Source organism: Suncus etruscus, chromosome 15, assembly GCF_024139225.1.
Source record: "Suncus etruscus isolate mSunEtr1 chromosome 15, mSunEtr1.pri.cur, whole genome shotgun sequence".
Taxonomy (NCBI): Eukaryota; Metazoa; Chordata; class Mammalia; order Eulipotyphla; family Soricidae; genus Suncus; species Suncus etruscus.
Genome location: NC_064862.1, coordinates 20,918,792 through 20,937,957, shown reverse-complemented (window position 1 = coordinate 20,937,957; position 19,166 = coordinate 20,918,792). Strand labels below are relative to the sequence as shown.

Sequence of the window (19,166 nt, the reverse complement as noted above, 5' to 3'; positions counted from 1 at the left end):
AGTCTCACCTCCCCGTCGCGTGGCCCTGGCCCCGGTTTTCTGGCCGCTCCCTGGAAGCTCACCTCGGACCCTCCTTCCCCAGGCCCACACCATGTACCAGGTGGGACTGATGGAGACAGACCAGCACATCGAGTTCTTCTGGGGCGCCCTGGAGATGTTCACCCAGGAGGAACTGTGCAAGTTCATCAAGTTTGCCTGCAATCAGGAGCGCATCCCCTTCACCTGCCCCTGCAAAGATGGGGGCCCCGACACTGCCCACGTGCCCCCGTATCCCATGAAGATCGCACCCCCAGATGGCACAGCAGGTACCCTCTCCCTGAGCACAGGCCCTGCTTTAGAAGGAAAGGCAAGGACGCCCACACCTGTATCTCGGCGGGGAGGGACCCAGCAGAGGGTCTTGTGGAATCCAGAGTTCCCTCTCCTGATGTCTAAGGAGTGATAGATAGCACAGTGGTCACACAGCCGACCTGGGACCCATCTCCAGCGTCCCCAGCCTGCCAGGAGCGATTTCTGAGCAGAGAGCCAAGGAGTAGCCCCTGAGCACAGCCAGGTATGGCTCCAAAACAAAAACCAAGAAGGGGCCAGAGTCAAAGTACAGCAGCAAGAGTTCTTCCTTGCATATGGCTGACCCTGATTCAATCCTGCTGGGTGTGACTCAAAAAACACCAAGGATAAGGAATGTTTGCTTTTTCCAAATACAAACACCTAGGCCCCAAGGACCACCCCAGCACAGCCTGTCTGTGCTGATCCTGGTCCAGTCAGCACCTGGGACACTTTGGCACCTCTGTCCAAACAGCAGGTCCATAGACCTTTCCTCTGCCCACCCAGCTTGCCCCATTTCCTTAAGTGTCCAGTACAGGATTTTCTTGGCAGCCCCAAAGAAGCACCTGGTTGTAGGGTCTCAGCTTGCAGTTTCACACAAGAAATCAGTCATGGAAATAAGCATGTTCTGGCCAGGGAGTGTCGGTTAGCTTCTTAGATCGTACTGAGCCAGCAAAAAATTTTTTTCCAGCTGCTTTCCCTGCCACTGTTTTTGTTTCGTTTTTTTGGGAGGTCACATCCAGTAGCGCTCAGGGGTTCCTCCTGGCTCTGCTCAGAAATCACTCCAGACAGCCTCGGGGGACCATATGGGATGTGTCCTTCTGCATGCAAGGCAAAAGGCCCTAACTCCATGCTATCTCTCCAGCCCCCTTCCCTGCCACTTTTATTAGCCAGAGTTTAACATAAATCACCTGAGGGTCAGGGTTGAAATAAGAAGGTACTTGAACTAATGAATTCAGAAAAGGTCAAGGAAAAAGTAAAGTGACCAAGCCGCCCTCCCAGACCCTCCCCTAATGGGCTCCTTTGTTCCCCAGGCTCCCCGGACTCCCGCTACATCCGTGTGGAAACCTGCATGTTCATGGTCAAGCTCCCCCAGTACTCATCCCTGGAGATCATGCTGGAGAAACTGAGGTCCGCCATCCACTACCGGGAAGACCCCCTGAGTGGCTGAGGGAGGCCCGAGTCAAGCTGTCACCAAGGCACCATGCCGCTGGCTAGAGAACCGTGCCACCACCACAGGGTCCTGTGAAGAGTTGGAGTTCATGATACTTGGCTTCTCCAAACTCTTGCTGGCTCCCAGGCCCTCGAAGGCCACCTTCGTATTTGTACGTTTCGTGACGGGTTGGTTCTTTCGCTGTTCGTGGTATGTTCGTAGGCTAGTGTAGTCCCCAGGCAGTTCGTGTCTCATTTTACCTTCCTGGACAGTGTCCCCTCACGGCCACTGGATTCTGATGCCACAGGGTCCACGTCAGAGCCAAGCGGGAAGCAGCTGTGGTGGCAGTGAGGTGCCTTGGCCACGACGCATGCCACGTCTGCAGAGCGTCTCCACAGACTGGCTCGTGCCCTCCTGCAGGCCTTGAAACCGGCCAGACTCACACAGGGGGCACTTTGTGTTCATGTCTGGGTGGTTCTGAAGATCCCAGTGATTCATTCCCCCACCGTCTCCCAAACCCCCGGCCCTCCTGTCTACCTGGGGTCCCTGCCGAGTGCCCCTCTGATGCTGCTCAGGAGTGAAGAGCCAAAGGGTACGTTCCCAACCCAACCTGAGTTCGGAGCCGGGCTGGGCCTGTGCCAGCTGCAGGAGGGAGAGGTGCAGCTAGAGTAGGGGCTCCTCCCAACAAGGGAGACTCGGCAGCTTGTTTCTGCGCCTCTGGGGTGGACAGTCAGAGCCAGGCCGGGGCCATTTGAAGAGCTGTCTGCGGTGCTCTGCTTGACTTGGGGGTCACTCCAGTGAGACCTTCCAAAGCAGACGGCCATGCGGGGCAGGCAGGCACCCCCTTTGCTGCCCTGTGCACACACGCCTCAGGACGAGCTGCTCTGGGCCCACCCACTTGCGCCCCGAGCAACACGTGCCATCCTGCGGCCACGGTGGTCCTCACGGCGTCGCTGTATTTATTGTATGATATTGTGAATACTGAGTGTGAGTGTGTCTGCCGGCCCGGCCTAGCGGGAAGCTGTGTGGATTGAAGTGGACTCGGGTGGCCTCCCACCCCTTCACTCTTAGGCGATGCAGCGAGGACCAGTAGGCAAGTTCCCTGGCTTCGGGCAGAGCTGACCCGAGGTGAATGCTGTCTGAAGGGTTCTGGGCACAACAGCAGTGTCCAAGGCAGGCAGGGACCACCGTTGGGGCTGGAGGGAGCCCCCTGCAAGCACTTTCCTACTGGAAGAGTCTGCTCAGTGGCCTCTTCCAGGGCCCAGGCTGGAGTCCTGACCGCAAGGATCCTCTCATGTGTCTGCATAAGGAAAGAGCCTTCCAGATTTCCTCATGGTTTCTCCGTCTCTTAAACTCCTCGAGCCCATGGCCCTGACTGGACTAGGAAGGCAGTCAGCAACCTCCCCGGCTGCAGATACTGAGGAAATGCTGCTGCTGACAGGACTGGCCTGGGGGAGCACAGCCACATCCTGACAGTGAAACCTTGGCCCTAAAAAAAATGTGTGCTGTAAAGTTACTTGATGTATATTTATTATAATTATTTATGGTTGCAGTTAACAAATTTCATTCAATTCAATGCTGTTTACACTGCTGTGTAAAGAAAGCTCACTAAAGAGATGTTGCACCAATAAATAACTTTCATCTAATTTCGATTTACCATTAAAGAGTGTGTGATCTTCTTGAGCAGGCTCTGAAGCTGACTATGATCATTTTGCACTTAGCATACTTATCCATTATGTTTATCAGCTGTCCGTTCTCCCATTCCTATCTTTGGTCTATGACTTTCCTGAGAAATGAGATTGAGGGCCCAGAGAGATAGCACAGCGGCGTTTGCCTTGCAAGCAGCCAATCCAGGGCCAAAGGTGGTTGGTTCGAATCCCGGTGTCCCATATGGTCCCCCGTGCCTGCCAGGAGCTATTTCTGAGCAGACAGCCAGGAGTAACCCCTGAGCACCGCCGGGTGTGGCCAAAAACCAAAAAAAAAAAAAAAAATGAGATCGAGGGGGCTGGAGAGACAGCATGGAGGTAGTTTGCCTTGCATGCAGGATGGTGGCTCGAATCCCATAGTGCTGCCATATGGTCCCCCGAGCCTGCCAGGAGGAACCCCTGAGCGCTGCCGGGTGTGACCCAAAAACAAAACAAAAAAAAAAATTGAGATTGAGGGACTAAAAGTGTTTACTTTGCACATGGCTGAACTGAGTTTGATCCCCAGCATCCCATATGGTCCCCCAAGCACTGCAAGAAGTGATCCCTTAGCACAGAGCCAAAACCCCTAACAACTGCCAAATGTGGCCATAAAACAAAAAGATGGAGGGTATAGGGATAGTACAGCAGCAGGTAAGGCACTTGCAGCTCTATCCCTGGCAGCCCAGTTAAGAGTGATCCCTGAGGGGGCCAGAGAGATAGCACAGTGGGAAGGTGTTTGCCTTGCATGCAGCCTATCCGGGACAAACCCAGTTTGATTTCCAGCATTCCCCCAAGCCTGCCAGGAATGATTTCTAAATGTTAAATTTTTTAAATTAAGTTCATTAAGCTGTTTTTCTTTTTCCTTTCTTAAAGGATAAGTGTTAAAACAAAAAATAGTAAAGGTGTGAAAGTGGCAATTGCCATTGTTTGCATAGGCCCAGCAAAATGTGGGGAAATGGGTAAAAAATCCTTGGCCTGATTACAAGAAGGCCTCACCCCAGAAGTTTATTGGCATAAGACTGACTCTGGGCTCCCAGCATACCAATCTGTCCAACCCCCAAGTTATTCTCCATGGTCCCCATGAATCTAGGAATGATTTCTAATTGCAGAGCTAGAAGTACCCCCTGAACACCAAAGGGTATACGGCCCCCCACAAAAATAGAGACAGATGTAACACCAGGTGTGCCCCCAAAACAAAAAATGAAAAATCATCTCATAAAACACTCAGTTTTCCTTTTTGCTTATTGTTCTTTGTTCTTTTGAGCCACACCCGATGATGCTCAGGGGTTACTCCTGGCTATGTGCTCAGAAATTGCTCCTGGCTTGGGGGACCATATGGGATGCCAGGGGATTGAACTGAGATCCGTCCTAGGCTAGCGCCTTACCTCTAGCACCACAGTTCCGGCCCCAAAGCTTTTCCTTTTTGAAGCCAGAGCCTCAAGTTCCAATCCCTAGGGACTGGGAGGAGGGGGTCTGGAAGCAAATACTAGCACAGGAAATAATCCACACAAATTGAAGGTAATAAAACAAGTTCAGGGAGGGCTGGTGAGGTGGTGCTAGAGGTAAGGTGTCTGCCTTGCAAGCGCTAGCCAAGGAAGGACCTCGGTTCGATCCCCCGGCGTCCCATATGGTCCCCCCAAGACAGGGGCAATTTCTGAGCGCTTAGCCAGGAGTAACCCCTGAGCATCAAACAGGTGTGGCCCCCAAAACCAAAAAAAAAAAAAAAAAAAAACAGGTTCAGGGAAATTCCACCACAAGCTTTCTGCTCACTAGGCAAGAGATACCAGCAGGCAGACAAGCAGAGGGAACGAAACAGAAAGCAGTTTCTCCCTGAGACCAGAGGTCTTTACTGGAAAAGGAAGGACCACCCCTAAGGTGAAGAGAGCGGGTAGGGTAAGGGACCAGTCTAGAGGTGCTTCTAGTAAAGAATCATCCGGAAAAGAATGAAAACTGGTTACTCACACTTCTTTTTAAATAATAAAACAAGGTAACACCCCACCACCACTGCTTGCCTTACTCACTACCTAATCCAACATTGGGGGGGGGGGGGGTTCTTCAGCCCAAAACTTGACCTTTACCTGCCTGAGCCCAGAAAGGCTCCACTCAGGCAAGGCTCCTCCTCCTGCCTACTGGGGAGTGGGGGTTAGGAGGGCTCTCTGCCCGTTTTAGGCTCTCCATCTTAGTTTCAGGGCCACACCCGGCAGCATTCAGGTTACTCCTGGTTCTGCACTCAGAAGTTGGCTCCTGGCAGGCTTGGGGACCATATGGAATGCCGGAGATCCAACCCAGTCCTTCCTGGGTTGGCCTCATGCAAGGCAAATGCCCTACCACTATGCTATCACTCTGGCCCCAGCTCTCTATCTTTAGACCCAACAGCAAAGGTCCTTCGGAGCGGACAGTGACATCACACAGTAAGTCATTTCAGAATGATTTTTGTCTGGATTATTGCCTGGGGTACAGCATCAGCAGTTGGGCCCAACAGGAACAGACAAAGTTTGCCAGGCTTCAACTCACTCCTGCAGGGCCTGTGGCTGCTGGAACTTGCCTTTCCCGATGTCCCAATAGTCTGCACAGATCACCACTAACAGGCCTGCTCCCTCCCCCGGGTCTGACTCCGGTGCTTCCCCATCCAGCTCAAGCCTCCACGGCATGCACAGAAGGGACCACAGGCTCCAATGAACTCCAAATACAAACTTTATTTCTATGACAAGGATGTTAATAATGACAATAGCAAAGATTAAAAGATGGGGCAAGGACCCTTTCCGAGCAAGACCTGATGCCTGGGCCTCCGCTATGCTCAGGGAAGAACCCAGTCCGATCGAGGGGCGAGGGGGGAGACCTTGGCAGTGCTCCCACACACACAAAAAAAAATTTAGGCAGTGGTGGCAAATTCCAAATGAAAACAGTGTCCCCAAGTTCACTTCTCTGGCCCTGCCCCCACACCTTGTCCCTAACATTGCAATTGGCCTCAACACGTCCCAGATTCCCTCCACTCAGCTGGGGCCCAAAAGCTAGAAGGGAGAGGGGCCAGACCCAGAACCAGCTACCCCAAACCCCAAGTTTCCATCCCTGCAGGGAAGGTAAGAATCACTGGTGGTTACCAGGTTTCCAGAAGGTTCTCCCACCAGAACTAGGCAGCACCAAGAAACAGGTGGTGACAGAATGTCAAAACAGAAGCCTTGGTGGGCCACAGACTGGATTGTATATCTTGCCAAGAGGCAGCCACTAAAGTGGCAACAGAGGCCTCCCTGTTTACCCCCCTACACGTCCCCAACTCCCAAAGCATAAGGCCAGAGACAACGTGGCTGTAACCAGAAAAAGTCCAAGGCCTGGTGGCCGCCCCAGGGCCAGGGGCAGCACCTGTACCACAGCCAAGCCCTGCAAACATGCTACTCCTCCTCCTCTTCCTCAGCTCCTCCAGCTCCCGGCTGCTTAGGGGCCTGCTGAACAAGAAAACACAAATATTTACATAGACAATACAGACGCAACACTGGTCTCTGCTTTGCCTTGGAAATGGCACATTTCTCTGGAACTTCTGGTCCCACAGCTGGACTGATGCCAGTAGGTGCCACCCATCCCACCGGTTCAGCCTCCAGGGGCACCAGGCAGCCTCTTACCTTTGCAGCTCTGCTGCGATGACTGGCAGAGGTTGTGGTGACTGGGATATTTCTGCCACTGAAAAAGAGTAGGAGAACCATTCCAAAAGGCCCCATAACAGAAGCTCATGAAAAAAAATTAAAAATAGGGTTCAGGGGCTGGAGCAATACACAGCATGTAGAGTGTTTGCCTTACACGTGGGCAATCAGGGTTTGATCCCGAGCCTGTCAGAAGTGATTTCTGTTCACAGAGCCAGGAGTAACCCAAGTGCCACTAGGTGTGGCCCAAAATACAAAAATGAAAAACAAGGTTCAAATCGGCCAGATGCATGCCATCATGCTGACCCCCAGCACTGCATCCAACTCCCACCTACATCCCAACCTGGTGGGAGTGTCCTCAAGGTCAACCCCAATTATTAAGCCAGCTGGCACACACAGCCTGGCAGAGGGTCACCGAGCAGCCCCAATGCCGAACACTGCCTGGGTGCAGCCTCCTCAGCAGAAGCAACAAGAACCTGCAAGAGCCCCAGAAACACAGCTTTGGGCTAGCAGACAAAATAAAGGAAAACCCCAGCAGAGGGCAGAGACAGACTAGCAGGTAGATCTAACCTTGCTCCGTATCTCCCCACAGGCCCACGAGGGAAGGGGGGCGCCAGGTTTTCAGGGTAGAGATTCTGAACAGAATGAATAGCCGGGCTGTGTTCCGGGGCCGGCACCCCACTGTGGCCGATCCGATTCCGCCCACGGAGCTCTTGGCTGTCCAGGTTGTTGAGCTTCAGTACTTGGGGCGGGCTGGGGTGGCCCGTGGGCCTGGAGCCAGGTGTAGGCGCTGAGAGCTGGTTGTAGGGAGGCACCCCGTTGTTCAGGGTGGGCAGAGGGTAGGCAGCCCCTTTAATCTGCTTGATATTATCCATGTAACCAAAAGACAGGTCTCCTGAAAAGAAAACAGCCCAGCTGTAGAGAAGCCCGTTGTTGCTATTAATACCAGAACCAGGGAGGGAACAAGATAGATTCTGGAGCCAGGAAGATACTGGTAGAGGGCATGCTTTGTACCTTGGGGGGGGGGGCTGAATTCAGTCCCCAGCACATGCACAAGCCCCCCCCCCCACCAGTACCACTGGGAATGATCCCAACACTGAATCAAGAGTAGCTGAGTACCACTGGGTATGGTTTCTGTTATAAGAGAAAAAAAAGAAAAAGCTCAAGATACAGAACTCCTGTCCCCTAAAGATGGCTGGGAGCCGGGAGCCACTGCTGGGGCGGGACACTGCATCCGATCTGTCTGTCCTTGATTCAGCCTCCCAGATATTTAGCAATCCAGCCCTGGAGTAACTGGGATGGACTTTAGAGCCATTTCCAAAGCAGCTCAACTGCCTAGCCTAGTTTGTCTGAAGCGACATTTCAGCTGGACACAGGAGCCCAGGGCAGCCCCGGGAAGGACTAAGAATTATCTTCGGAAGTACTAAGTAGCCAAACAAGCACTGTCCACTGAGGAAGTCTAGTGGCTGTGTCTAAAGCGCTAATCTGAAAGGAGACCTGTCTCAAGGGTTTGTGGGGGGCTTCAGGGAGCCCCTGCATACTCGGGCAAACCTGTGAGAGCAGCAAAGGGGAAAGAGTGCAACTGAACTGTAAATGAAATAGAGGCAGGTGCCAGGTTCGATCCCTGGTACTACATGTTCTCCTCCCCTCCCCCAGCACTGCCTGGTGAGGCTCCAAAACCACAGCAAACAGAGAAGTAAGTTGGCCTGAGCCAGCAATGGGTGCGTGGCCTTGGCTCAGCCTGGCAGTACCCTGGTGTCTGATCCGTCTCTTGGGCAGCTCCGGTGAGGTCACTTCAGGCCGGGAATCCTGCCTGGGAATCCCCTCCATCACGGGGTGGTTTGCTGTGACTGGGCGTTGGTCACACTGGTCCTGACCAGAAAAAAACAAAATGAGTACCTTCAGACTGAGTCATTCCTGGACGCAGCAGTGGCAATAAAGGAAACAACAGCTAGTGGGGTGAACACAGGCAGCCTGGCGAAGCTCTAAGGGAGCCTGAGTTTAAAATGAAACACATCTGATGGCAGCATTATTCCCACTGGCACCCAAGACAGTAGTAATTCTGTGGCAGAAGTAATTCTGATTTCCAGAAGGAAGAAGGGAAGCCCAGGGAAAAATAGCTGTTTCCCACCTCCTCTGACTCCAACCTAAAATGGAGTCTTCTTTACTTTTCTTTTTTTCCATTTAAGAGAAAGATGGAGGGTGGAAAAGAAAGCTAGAAGAAGAGAAAGAGGGGAGAGAGAGTGGGAGAGAGAGAGTGGTAGAGAGTGGGAGAGAGAGAGTGGTAGAGAGGGGGAGAGGGGGAGAGGGGGAGAGGGAGAGAGAGAGAGAGAGAGAGAGAGAGAGAGAGAGAGAGAGAGAGAGAGAGAGAGAGGGGAGAGAGGAGGCTGGGAGGGGAGAGAATGGGGAATAGGGAGGAGAGAGGGAAGAGGGAAGAGAGGGAGAAAGACATGGTGTAAAAGGGAGAGGAAAGAGAGGGCGAAGAGAGGGTAATGCAGAGAGGAAGAGCGTGGGAAAGGCAGAGAGAGGGAGGTAGGAGAGAGACAAAGGAGAAAAAGGGGAGAGGGGGAGAAAATGGTAAAGGATGAGAAAGGGAGAGGAGCCAGAGAGATAGCACGGAGGTAGGACATTTGCCTTGCCTGCATGCAGAAAGTTGGTGGTTCTAATCCCGGCATCCCATATGGTCTCCCAAGCCTGCTAGGAGCAATTTCTGAGCATAGAGCCAGGAGTAACCCCTGAACACAACCCAAAAACAAAAAAAAAAAAAAAAAAGGAAGAGGAAGAGGAGAGAGGGAAAGAAAAGGAGAAATAGAGAGAGAGCTAAGTACAGAGAGGGGAGAGGGAGGAGCAGCCTAAAGTCGAGTCTGGATTCCAGAAATTAAATCTGTGTTCTAGCAAGTTTTATCAACTACAGAAATAGTCCTCCAGAGGACTGGAACAGTAAGACAGCGGATAAGGCACTTGCCTTGCATGTGGCCAACTGGGGTTTAGTCCCCAGGATCCCATATAGTCCCCTGAGCCTCACCACAAGTAATTCCTGAAGCACAGAGCCAGGAGTATAACCCCGGAACACTGGCGAGTGTGGTCCCCCCAAAAAAACCTAAACAAAGAGAAATACTACAGGACCTGCAGTAATCACCTGCCTCTAACAAACAAGATCAGTCTGAAAATAACTCCTTAAAACTGAGTAGTCCTGGGGCCAGAGAGATAGCATGGAGGTAAAGTGTTTGCCTTTAATGCAGAAGGTTGGTGGTTCGAATCCCGGCATCCCATATGGTCCCCGGAGCATGCCAGGGGTGATTTCTGAGCATGGAGCCAGAGTAACATGAGTGCTGCCAGGTGTGACCCAAAAAACGAACAAACAAACAAAAAAACTGGGTAGTCCTAGGGGCTGGAGAGATAGCACAGTGTTAAGGCCAACACAGGACGAACCCTGGTTCGAATCTTGGCATCCCATATGGTCCCCTGTGCCTCCCAGGATCGAGTTCTGACTGCAGAGCTAGGAGTGACCCCTGAGTGCCACTGGGTGTGACCAAAAAAAAAAAAAAACCTTTTATTTTCTCCCCAGCAAGGAATAGACAAGGCCCTCTGAGGCTGACTAGAAGCACCAGGCAAGTACAGGGCTCCAATTTCTCCTGGAATGCCCAAATGTTGCCCATCACGCTGGGTAAAACCCATCTGTGTGCACCTGGTGATGGAACAGCACCTCCTCTTCCAGCTGCACCCCACAGAATTCGCATGGGATAATGACACTCTCCTCAGCTGGGCCTGAACTGTCCAAGCCCATCAAAGAGTCCAGCTGGTTCCTTGCCGCCTCTTGCAAAAGCTTCTGGAAGATGACATCTGGGTCCTCCGCACTTTTCGGAGAAGGAATATGTGGGCGGATCGGGGGTAAGGCACACGAAGGATTACAGCTTGTCTGTCTCAAAAACAATGAGAGAAGAAAGAGAAATTAAGGGGGAAATACACCCCTAAAACACCTTCTCAGAGTCATGCAATGTCAATAGTGCTTAATACTGGGGAGGGGCTGGAGAGACAGCACAGCAGTTGGGTGGATGCCTTGCACAAAGCCGAACTAGAACAGACAGTGGTTCGAGTCCTGGCGTCCCATATTGTCCCCCGAGCCTGCCAGAGGTGACTTCTGAGCACAGAGCCAAGAGTAACTCCTGAGAACTGCCAGGTGTGACCCAAAAAAAAAAAAAAAAAAAACCACACACAAAAAACACTAGTAATACTGGGGAGAGAAACTAAAAGGGGCAGGAGAATACAAATATAATACTGCATTTTCTTTCGTTTTCATTTTGTTTTTCTTTTTTTTTTTTTGTTTTTGTTTTTGGGTCACACCCAGCAGCGCTCAGGGATTACTCCTGGCTCTATGCTTAGATATTGCTCCTGGCAGGCTCTGGGGTACCATATGGGATGCCAGGATTTGAGCCACAGTCCTTCTACATGCAAGGCAAATGCCCTACACCTCTATGCCCTGAGCTATTTTTTGGGTTTTGTTTAGACCCTGTTCATAATTATTCTGAGTTTGAAAATGTCTCAAGGCACCATATTTACAACCGTTTTTCCAAGGCTGCAGAATTTTCAAACTAGTGGCAACGCACCTGATGGTCAATGAGCAGCTCCTCCGGGTACAGCTCCTCACAGAACTCACAGGGCAGCAAAGTCTCGCCGGCACCTACACGGCAGGCCACAGTCAGACCCAGAGAATAATTGAACCTCTTTCAGCCCATCTCCTGTCCGGGGAGCTATACTGATGTTTGGCCTAAGGTACTTCTCACATGCAGCAACATGAGGTGCTAAAAAATTGCTAAAAGAAACAGAGACGGGGGCTAGGGGGGTCTGTCCTAGGTTAGTACATGCAAGGCAAATGCTCTACCACTTGTGCCGCAGCTCCAGCCCTAGCAAATTATTCTTAACTAGCTCCTGGGAATAAAAAAATACATCCAGGCAATTAGAAAATGGGTTTGATGACTGCAGATAAGAAGTACAGACAGTGCCTGCCCTGGTCAGCAGAGCAGCCAGTGAAGAACAAACGAGCCCACCTGGACTGTCATCAGGAGCACTGAGACCATCCCGGCCGGGGTTGGCCTCACACATGTCCTTCCATAAGTCCTGCTGGGCCACACTGGTAGCCTGGCCTTCGTTCTGCAGGCTGAGAGCCAGCATGTAGTCCAGGTTTGCACTGTCTTCACCAACTGCTCGAGAAGGCTGCCTGCTTCGGTTCCTTTCCTGTCTTTCTTGTTCTTCCACTGCGGGAGGAAAAAAGAATCAACCAGAACTCATGATACAGTCAAGATACTGGGTCAAAGGCACTTGCTAGCCTCACAGGCAGCCAACTCCAGCTCCCCAAGCACCACCAGGGTTTGCTCCTAGGCACCACTGGGTATGGCTCAACCCCCTAAAAATAAAAGAACTAAATAGAAGTAGAGATGTCATTCTCTTTTCAGTTGGGGAGAGTCACACCCAGCAGTACTAAGGATGTATTTGACTTATACTCCCCATATAAGCATCAGGACTTATGTGGAGTACAAGAGATCAAACTTGGGTCAGCTATGTGCAAGGCAAGTGCAAAGGCTCTGTTCTTATTCTCTTTTTATGTCTGGTTTTTTTTTGGGGGGGAGGGGGGAGGGGTCACACCCGGCTGCACTCAGAAATCACTCCTGGCAGATTCAGTGGGCCATATGGGATGCTGGGAATCGAACCACCCTCTGTCCTAGATCAGCTGCGTGCAAGGCAAACGCCCTACCACTGTGCTATCTCTCCAGCCCTGTTCTTATTCTTTTTCTCAATAAACAGCTTTACTATGAGGCAGACACTAATATTGTCTCAGACAAATGTGTTTTCTTTTTTTTTTTGATTTTTTTGGGCCACACCCGGTAATGCTCAGGGGTTACTCCTGGCTATATGCTCAGAAGTTGCTCCTGGCTTGGGGGACCATATGGGACACGGGGGATCGAACCGCGGTCCGTCCAAGGCTAGCGCAGGCAAGGCAGGCACCTTACCTTTAGCGCCACCGCCCGGCCCCCTTTTTTTTTTTTTTTTTTTTTTTTTGGTTTTTGGGCCACACCTGGCGGTGCTCAGGGGTTACTCCTGGCTGTCTGCTCAGAAATAGCTCCTGGGGCCGAAGAGATAGCATGGAGGTAAGGCGTTTGCCTTTCATGCAGGAGATCATTAGTTCGAATCCCAGCGTCCCATATGGTCCCCCGTGCCTGCCAGGAGCGATTTCTGAGCCTGGAGCCAGGAATAACCCCTGAGCACTGCCGGGTGTGCTCCAAAAACCAAAAAAAAAAAAAAAAGAAAGAAAAAAAATAAAAGAAAAAGAAATAGCTCCTGGCAAGCACGGGGGACCATATGGGACACCGGGATTCAAACCAACCACCTTAGGTCCTGGATCGGCTGCTTGCAAGGCAAACACCGCTGTGCTATCTCTCCGGGCCCCAAATGTGTTTTCTGATGACAGCAGAACGATCTAAGCATTGAGATCAACAGTCCAAACTCCAATTTCATGTACCCAATCCATTCAACCGCTGAGAAGGGAGTGAATTCATCTACCCTGCAGATGTCTGAGACACACTGCATGCTGCTCAGGACTTGTCAATGTGTGACAGCACCAAGAGCCTGGGCCCCCATCACCACATCAGCTCGAATCAATTCAATGGCAGAGAGCTTCTGCCCATCCCATTTTCTTTTTTTCTTTTTTTTCAAGTTTGGACCAAACCCAATGACACTCAGGAGTTACTCCTGGCTCTCTACTCAGAAATCGCTCCTGGCAAGCATGGGGGACCATATGGGATGCTGGGATTAGAACCACCCTCTGTCCTAGATCAGCTGCATGCAAGGCGAATGCCCTACCATTGTGCTATCACTCCAGCCCCTCATCCATCCCCGTTTTCAAGGAAAATTCAGTGTATGGTCCGGTTTCTCGAATCCAGAGGTCTGCTTTCCAAACCCTGTTCCTATCTCCCACTGTTCAGGTCTCTGAACAAAAGCAGAACTCACGCAGGTTGTTGTGAATCGGGAACTGGGTCTCCACGTTCCTCTGCTCAGGGCTCCGACTGTGATTGTGGAACAGGTCCGAATCAAAGTCTCTCAGGGGTCTCCGGGTGAGCCTGGTGGGTGGGTCCAGGGCTTCGATGTGTCTGAGGAGCTGGGAGGCGATCCAGAATCGGTCCTGACCCCAGGACTGGTCGTGGGTGTTAGGAGACGTGGCGGTCCCAGCTTTCCGTCCCTCCTGGTCCTTCCCGCAGACTCCGGGGTGGGTCTTCAGATCCTTCACCAGGACGTTGTGCCCACAGCTGCCACACAACTCGGTCCGGGCGCCACAGTAATCTTCATGTTCCTTCAGCTTGGCCATGGAGAGTTCCAGATCGCAGTGCTGGCAGAGGGCAAGTCGCAGGGGACACTCGGCTTCCTGCAAGAGTGAAATGAAAGTGCTTAACCTGCCATCGAAGTCTGAGCGTGGTGAGGACCCCCAAAGGGACAGATCCTGACACCCTGGGTTGTTTGCTTCAGGAGGACTGTGGGGATCCATGGGGTGGTGCCAGATGAAGGAACTAGGTGGCATGGGGACTTGCCCAGGCCCTGACACAGTTTTCTGTGTTTAAAACAATCAGCTTCTGCCAAGACTAGCACAAGCTCAGCTTGTAGGAAATCAGAATACAACCACAACCCACATATCTCCCAGAGTAATATCCCCAATCAACTTTCCAGGAGTAACCCCAAACACTGCAGACTGTGACCCCAAAATCTCAAAAGAATCAGCTTCTGGCTGGGAAGTAGAAGCCCAGCAATGGAGTTTTGGGTATGATGTCCCAGGGTGTGACCACCCCCAGGATGTGACCCCCAACCTGAAATGAAGGGGGTCACACAATCCCTGTGTGAGATTCTGGAGGCGGAAAGAAAATCATAAAACACCCACTTTCTGCTAGTTTTGTCACTGGTCTACGTGACAGCCCAAAATCAGAAAGAAAGGCCCACAGCAGATTCTACCAGGACCTGGAGAGCCAGAACCAAAACCTCAGACAAGCCCAAGAGATACCGCCAGGGCCAGAGAGATAGCACAGTGGGTAGGGCATTTGCCTTGCATGTGGCCAACCAGGGATAGATCCGGGTTTGAACCTTGGCATCCCATATGATCCCCTGAGCCTGCCAGGCGTAATTTTGAGTGCAGAGCAGGGAGTAACCCTGAGAACCGTGGGTGTGGCCAAAAAAAAAAGCAATAACAACAAAAAAACAAAAGATGCTCTGCACTAAGCAGGCCAAGGGCAAAGACCCACCAGTCAGGCTCTGGGCTCTCCCAGCACCTCAGTCGCCCACTCCCTTCCCCACTGGATGACTGACCTCATGCCTCTGGAGTTGTCGCTTCTCCAACTTCTTGTTGCATTTGCAGGTCACCTACAAGGAGAGGTGGAGCATCAAGACACATGAGACTAGGGCTGGAGAGATGATAGCACAGCGGTAGTGCGTTTGCCTTGCACACCGCCCATCCAGGCTGGACGGTGGTTCAAATCCCGGCATCCCATAGGATCCCCCAGCCTGCCAGGAGGACTTCCTTTTTGTTTTTGTTTTTGTTTTTTGGGTCACTCAGGGGTTCCTTCTGGCTCTACCCTCAGAAATGGCTCCTGGCAGGAGGCTCGTGGGACCATATGGGATGCTGGGACTAGAACCACCGTCCTTCTGCAGGCAAGGCAAAGGCTCTACCTCCATGCTATCTCTCTGGCCCCCAGGAGCAACTTCTGAGTGCAGAGACAGGAGTAACCCCTGAGTGCTACTGGGTGTGTCCCCAAAACAAAAACAAACAAAAAAACCCTGAACACAATGGTGACCCCACCCTAGCAGCACCCACCCTGGGCAGAGTGGCTGACCTGACAGTGCTCAGTTGTGAGGTGCGCCTCCATCTCGGCCTTGGGCAAGGGCTCCTTGCAGAGGTGACACACGCTGATGTTTCTCTGGCAGTGGATCTCGTGCATGGTGAAGTTGAACTCGGGGATCTCTCTTTTGCTACAGAAATAAGTCCAAGGGAGAGAGAAGCACTAGTCTCAGACACGGACAAGGAGAGGCAGCCTTCTCTCCACGCTTCCTCCTTAGGAAACTGTAATCTGGAAATTCTTAAAATTATCAGCTGGGGCTCTGAGCAATAGTGCAGGGGGAGGGAGGCTTTTCCTGTATACAGAGCTGATCCAGGTGAAATTCCCAGCACACTATATGACCGAGCACCCCATATGATCCCCTGGAGCAATGCCAGGAGTGTGGCCCATAAAGAAAAATAAAATCAACAAAAAAGTGGAAATTGGGGGGCCAGAGCAATAGCACAGTGTTACCCTGTCCCCCATTTGTCCTATGTAACCTTAGACCTGCCCATTTCTGGGAGGGGTCTTTGGGAAGGATCAATAGGTTTGCCTCAGGGGCAGGAAGGAGATTTGGAGTTTGACTGGCAGAATGGGAGAGATTCAGAAAGGAAGAAGCAGCAGGAGGAGAGATGGCTGAAAGGGTTAGAATACAGGGTCAATAATGAAGCTGGCCTGAAAGGTTTTAAATTACCTTAGGAGCCACACATGTTGGCTAGGGACTTGAATAAAGCTGATATCTCCTGAAATCTGTCTGTGGATGATTTCCTCGCTGCTACCCTGAACCCTCAGACCCGTGGTCTGAGCTGGAGGAGAAAGGCCTCTCACCCTCCATCAACATCCATCACCATCCAGCCTTATCCAGGGCTGTTATTCAACAGCACAGCAGAGGGTGTTTGTCATGCATGCACCTGGGTTCAATCCCCAGCATCCCTTATGGTCCCCAAGAGCCAGGAGTCAAGCCTGAGTGCCACTGGATGTGAACCAAAAACAAACAAAAAAATAGAAATTGCCCTTTTATATATATATTTTTGGGGCCACACCCAGCATTGTTCAGGGGTTACTCCTGGCTGTCTGCTCAGAAATAGCTCCTGGCAGCACAGGGGAGGGGGGGAGGGGGGGACACACCATATGGGATACCGGGATTTGAACCACCGACCTTCTGCATGAAAGGCAAATGCTCCGGGATTCGAACCACCGACCTTCTGCACGAAAGGCAAATGCTCGGGCCCAGAGAGATAGCACAGCGGCGTTTGCCTTACCAAAAGCCAGGACCAAAGGTGGTTGGATCGAATCCCAGTGTCCCATATGGTCCCCCATGCCTGTCAGGAGCTATTTCTGAGCAGACAGCCAGGAGTAACCCCTGAGTACTGCTGGGTGTGGCCCAAAAACAAACAAAAAAAATAGAAATTGGGTAGTATAACAGAATGAAAAATATCTATAAAGCAATAAACCCTCACAAGAAGTGTAATCTTTTTCATTCCATGCAGCAAAAGAATATCATACCCTAGCAGGGGTCTCAAACTCAATTTACCTGGGGGCCTCAGGAGGCAAAGTCAGGGTGAGGCAGGGCCACATAAGGATGTCACAAAAAAAAAAGGGACAGCGGGCAGGAGCAGCGGAAATGATGTCTGCACTAGGCGCGAGGTATTCACGATTATTCGCTTACCGAATATTTGCAATAAAAAAATCGCATTAGAGGGGCCGGGCGGTGGCACTAAAGGTAAGGTGCCTGCCTTGCCTGCGCTAGCCTTGGACGGACCGCGGTTCGATCCCCCAGTGTCCCATATGGTCCCCCAAGCCAGGAGCAACTTCTGAGCATATAGCCAGGAGTAACCCCTGAGCATTACCGGGTGTGGCCCCAAAAAAAAAAAAAATCGCATTAGTAAGAAAAAAAATTGCATTAAACATTTGCATACCCCGAACGGAACTTTCTTACTAATGCGATTTTTATTGCAATTATTCAGTAATTCCTGGCAGGCATGGGGGACCATATTTGAAGGCCGGCCACGGTCCACAAAATGTTGTATCTCATTCCTTCAACCAAGACCTACAAGTCAAACGTGGTCTGAACAGTTCTACTCTGCATTGTTCTTTGGCTTTCAATATATTGCTAAAATACCGAGTTCTAGAAAAAGCCCAACCAGGAACCAGTTTATCATTAACTGTACCAAGTTTCATTTTCACAAGAGTTGTTCTTCCTTGTCTCTTGGAAAGCTTAAAAAAATACAAGTGGGGGGCCGGAGAGATAGCATGGAGGTAAGGCGTTTGCCTTTCATGCAGAAGGTCATCGGTTCGAATCCCGGCGTCCCATATGGTCCCCCGTGCCTGCCGGGAGTAATTTCTGAGCATGGAGCCAGGAGTGGCCCCTGAGCACTGCCGGGTGTGACCCAAAAACCACACAAAAAAAAAAAAAAAAATACAAGTGGGGGACCGGAGTGATAGCACAGTGGTAGGGCGTTTGCCTTGTACATGGACCCGGGTTCAATTCCCCGCTTCCTACAGAGTCCCTGAGCCTGCCAGGATTTTTGCAGGGCCAGGAGTAACCCATGAAAGAGACTGAGCCCACCCCACCCAAAAATAAATACACCTTCAGTGAATCTAAAACTAACTCAGACGGAGCTTCTCCAAAATCCCCCACTCTCTTCTACAAAGGAGCCAAGCTCACTAACAAACCTTACTGCCCTTCAACCCCAGAGAAGTTGCTGTGGCACCTCAGGAAAAGTTTCTGAACACCCATCTAGGGCCAAAGAGATAGCACAGTGGGAAGGACATTTGCCTTGCACACAGCCAACCCATGTTTGATTGTTGTTTTTGTTTTGTTGGGGGCCACACCCAAAGGGGCTCAGAAATCACTCCTGGCAGGCTCAGGGGAATAGATGGGATGCCGGTGATGGAACCCAGGTCAGCTGTGTGCTAGGCAAACATCTAGCCCCTCAAGGTTTGATTCTTAGCAACTCATATGGTCCTCCTGAGGTTTCCAGGAATAATCCTTGAGCATATAGCCAGGAGTAAGCCCTGAGTACTGCAGAGTGTAGCCCCAAAACAAACAAAAACAAAAGCACTGGTCTAGGGCTGGAGCAATAGTGCTTGCCTTTGCAAGGGCTAAGGTCAACCTGGGTCCAATACCCAGCACCACATAGGGTTCCCCAAAATCCACCAGGAGCACCAGGAGTCGGGTGTGGCCCGAAACACAACAAGAAAAACAATTAGGTATTTCTTAGATTCAATTTCTTACCAGTTGTCACACAGTCGAGTGTTCTGTTCACCTAGAAACTCGGCCATCTTTTGCTTTTTCTGAAAGGAAAGAGTATGAACTTTCAGTTTCATTTCTGCCTTCAGGATTTCGAAAACACAACTAAGCAGAAAGGTCACCAAAGCCAGAATGAGAATGTTGGCACTTTTCATTTAATGTCCGACACACTGTTGCCTTGCCCTTATTGTTTTCTTCTTTTTTTTTTTTCTTTTTTCTTTTTTTTTGGTTTTTGGGTCACTCCTAGCAGCGTTTTAGGGACCATAT

General features: G+C 51.1%; 2 protein-coding genes across 3 annotated transcripts in view; one reads left to right on the top strand and one right to left on the bottom strand.

Moving 5' to 3' along the window:
* HECTD4 (HECT domain E3 ubiquitin protein ligase 4) overlaps nucleotides 1-1,582 on the top strand; it is a 168,525-nt gene extending 166,943 nt beyond the window's left edge. For both annotated transcript variants that reach the window (XM_049789310.1, XM_049789309.1), the window contains exons 75-76: nucleotides 83-305; nucleotides 1,356-1,582. In XM_049789310.1, coding sequence (XP_049645267.1) covers nucleotides 83-305; nucleotides 1,356-1,492 — 360 coding nt within the window. In that variant the 3' untranslated portion in view covers nucleotides 1,493-1,582. The remainder of the gene's footprint in view (nucleotides 1-82; nucleotides 306-1,355) is intronic.
* A 4,426-nt stretch (nucleotides 1,583-6,008) lies between these two features.
* Nucleotides 6,009-18,937, bottom strand: TRAFD1 (TRAF-type zinc finger domain containing 1). The gene is made up of 11 exons (XM_049789390.1): nucleotides 18,885-18,937; nucleotides 15,665-15,800; nucleotides 15,141-15,194; nucleotides 13,800-14,211; nucleotides 11,843-12,049; nucleotides 11,402-11,475; nucleotides 10,483-10,713; nucleotides 8,546-8,666; nucleotides 7,365-7,689; nucleotides 6,762-6,834; nucleotides 6,009-6,590 (listed from the first exon to the last, which is right to left on the bottom strand). Exons 1-11 carry the CDS (start codon nucleotides 18,929-18,931, stop codon nucleotides 6,549-6,551), a joined length of 1,722 nt encoding a protein of 573 aa, XP_049645347.1. The 5' UTR covers nucleotides 18,932-18,937; the 3' UTR covers nucleotides 6,009-6,548.
* Between the last annotated feature and the right edge of the window lie 229 nt (nucleotides 18,938-19,166).

Bases quoted from the DNA above. Each gene is read 5' to 3' on its own strand.
- TRAFD1 (XM_049789390.1), bottom strand. From the start codon at position 18,931: ATGGCCGAGTTTCTAGGTGAACAGAACACTCGACTGTGTGACAACTG. The intron at 7,690-8,545 runs GTACTGCCAGGC...TTTTCTTTTCAG, and splicing joins GAGACGGATCAGACACCAGG to GAGACCTGTCTTTTGGTTAC. The intron at 6,835-7,364 runs GTTAGATCTACC...ACTCTTTTTCAG, and splicing joins GTGGGGAGATACGGAGCAAG to TGGCAGAAATATCCCAGTCA.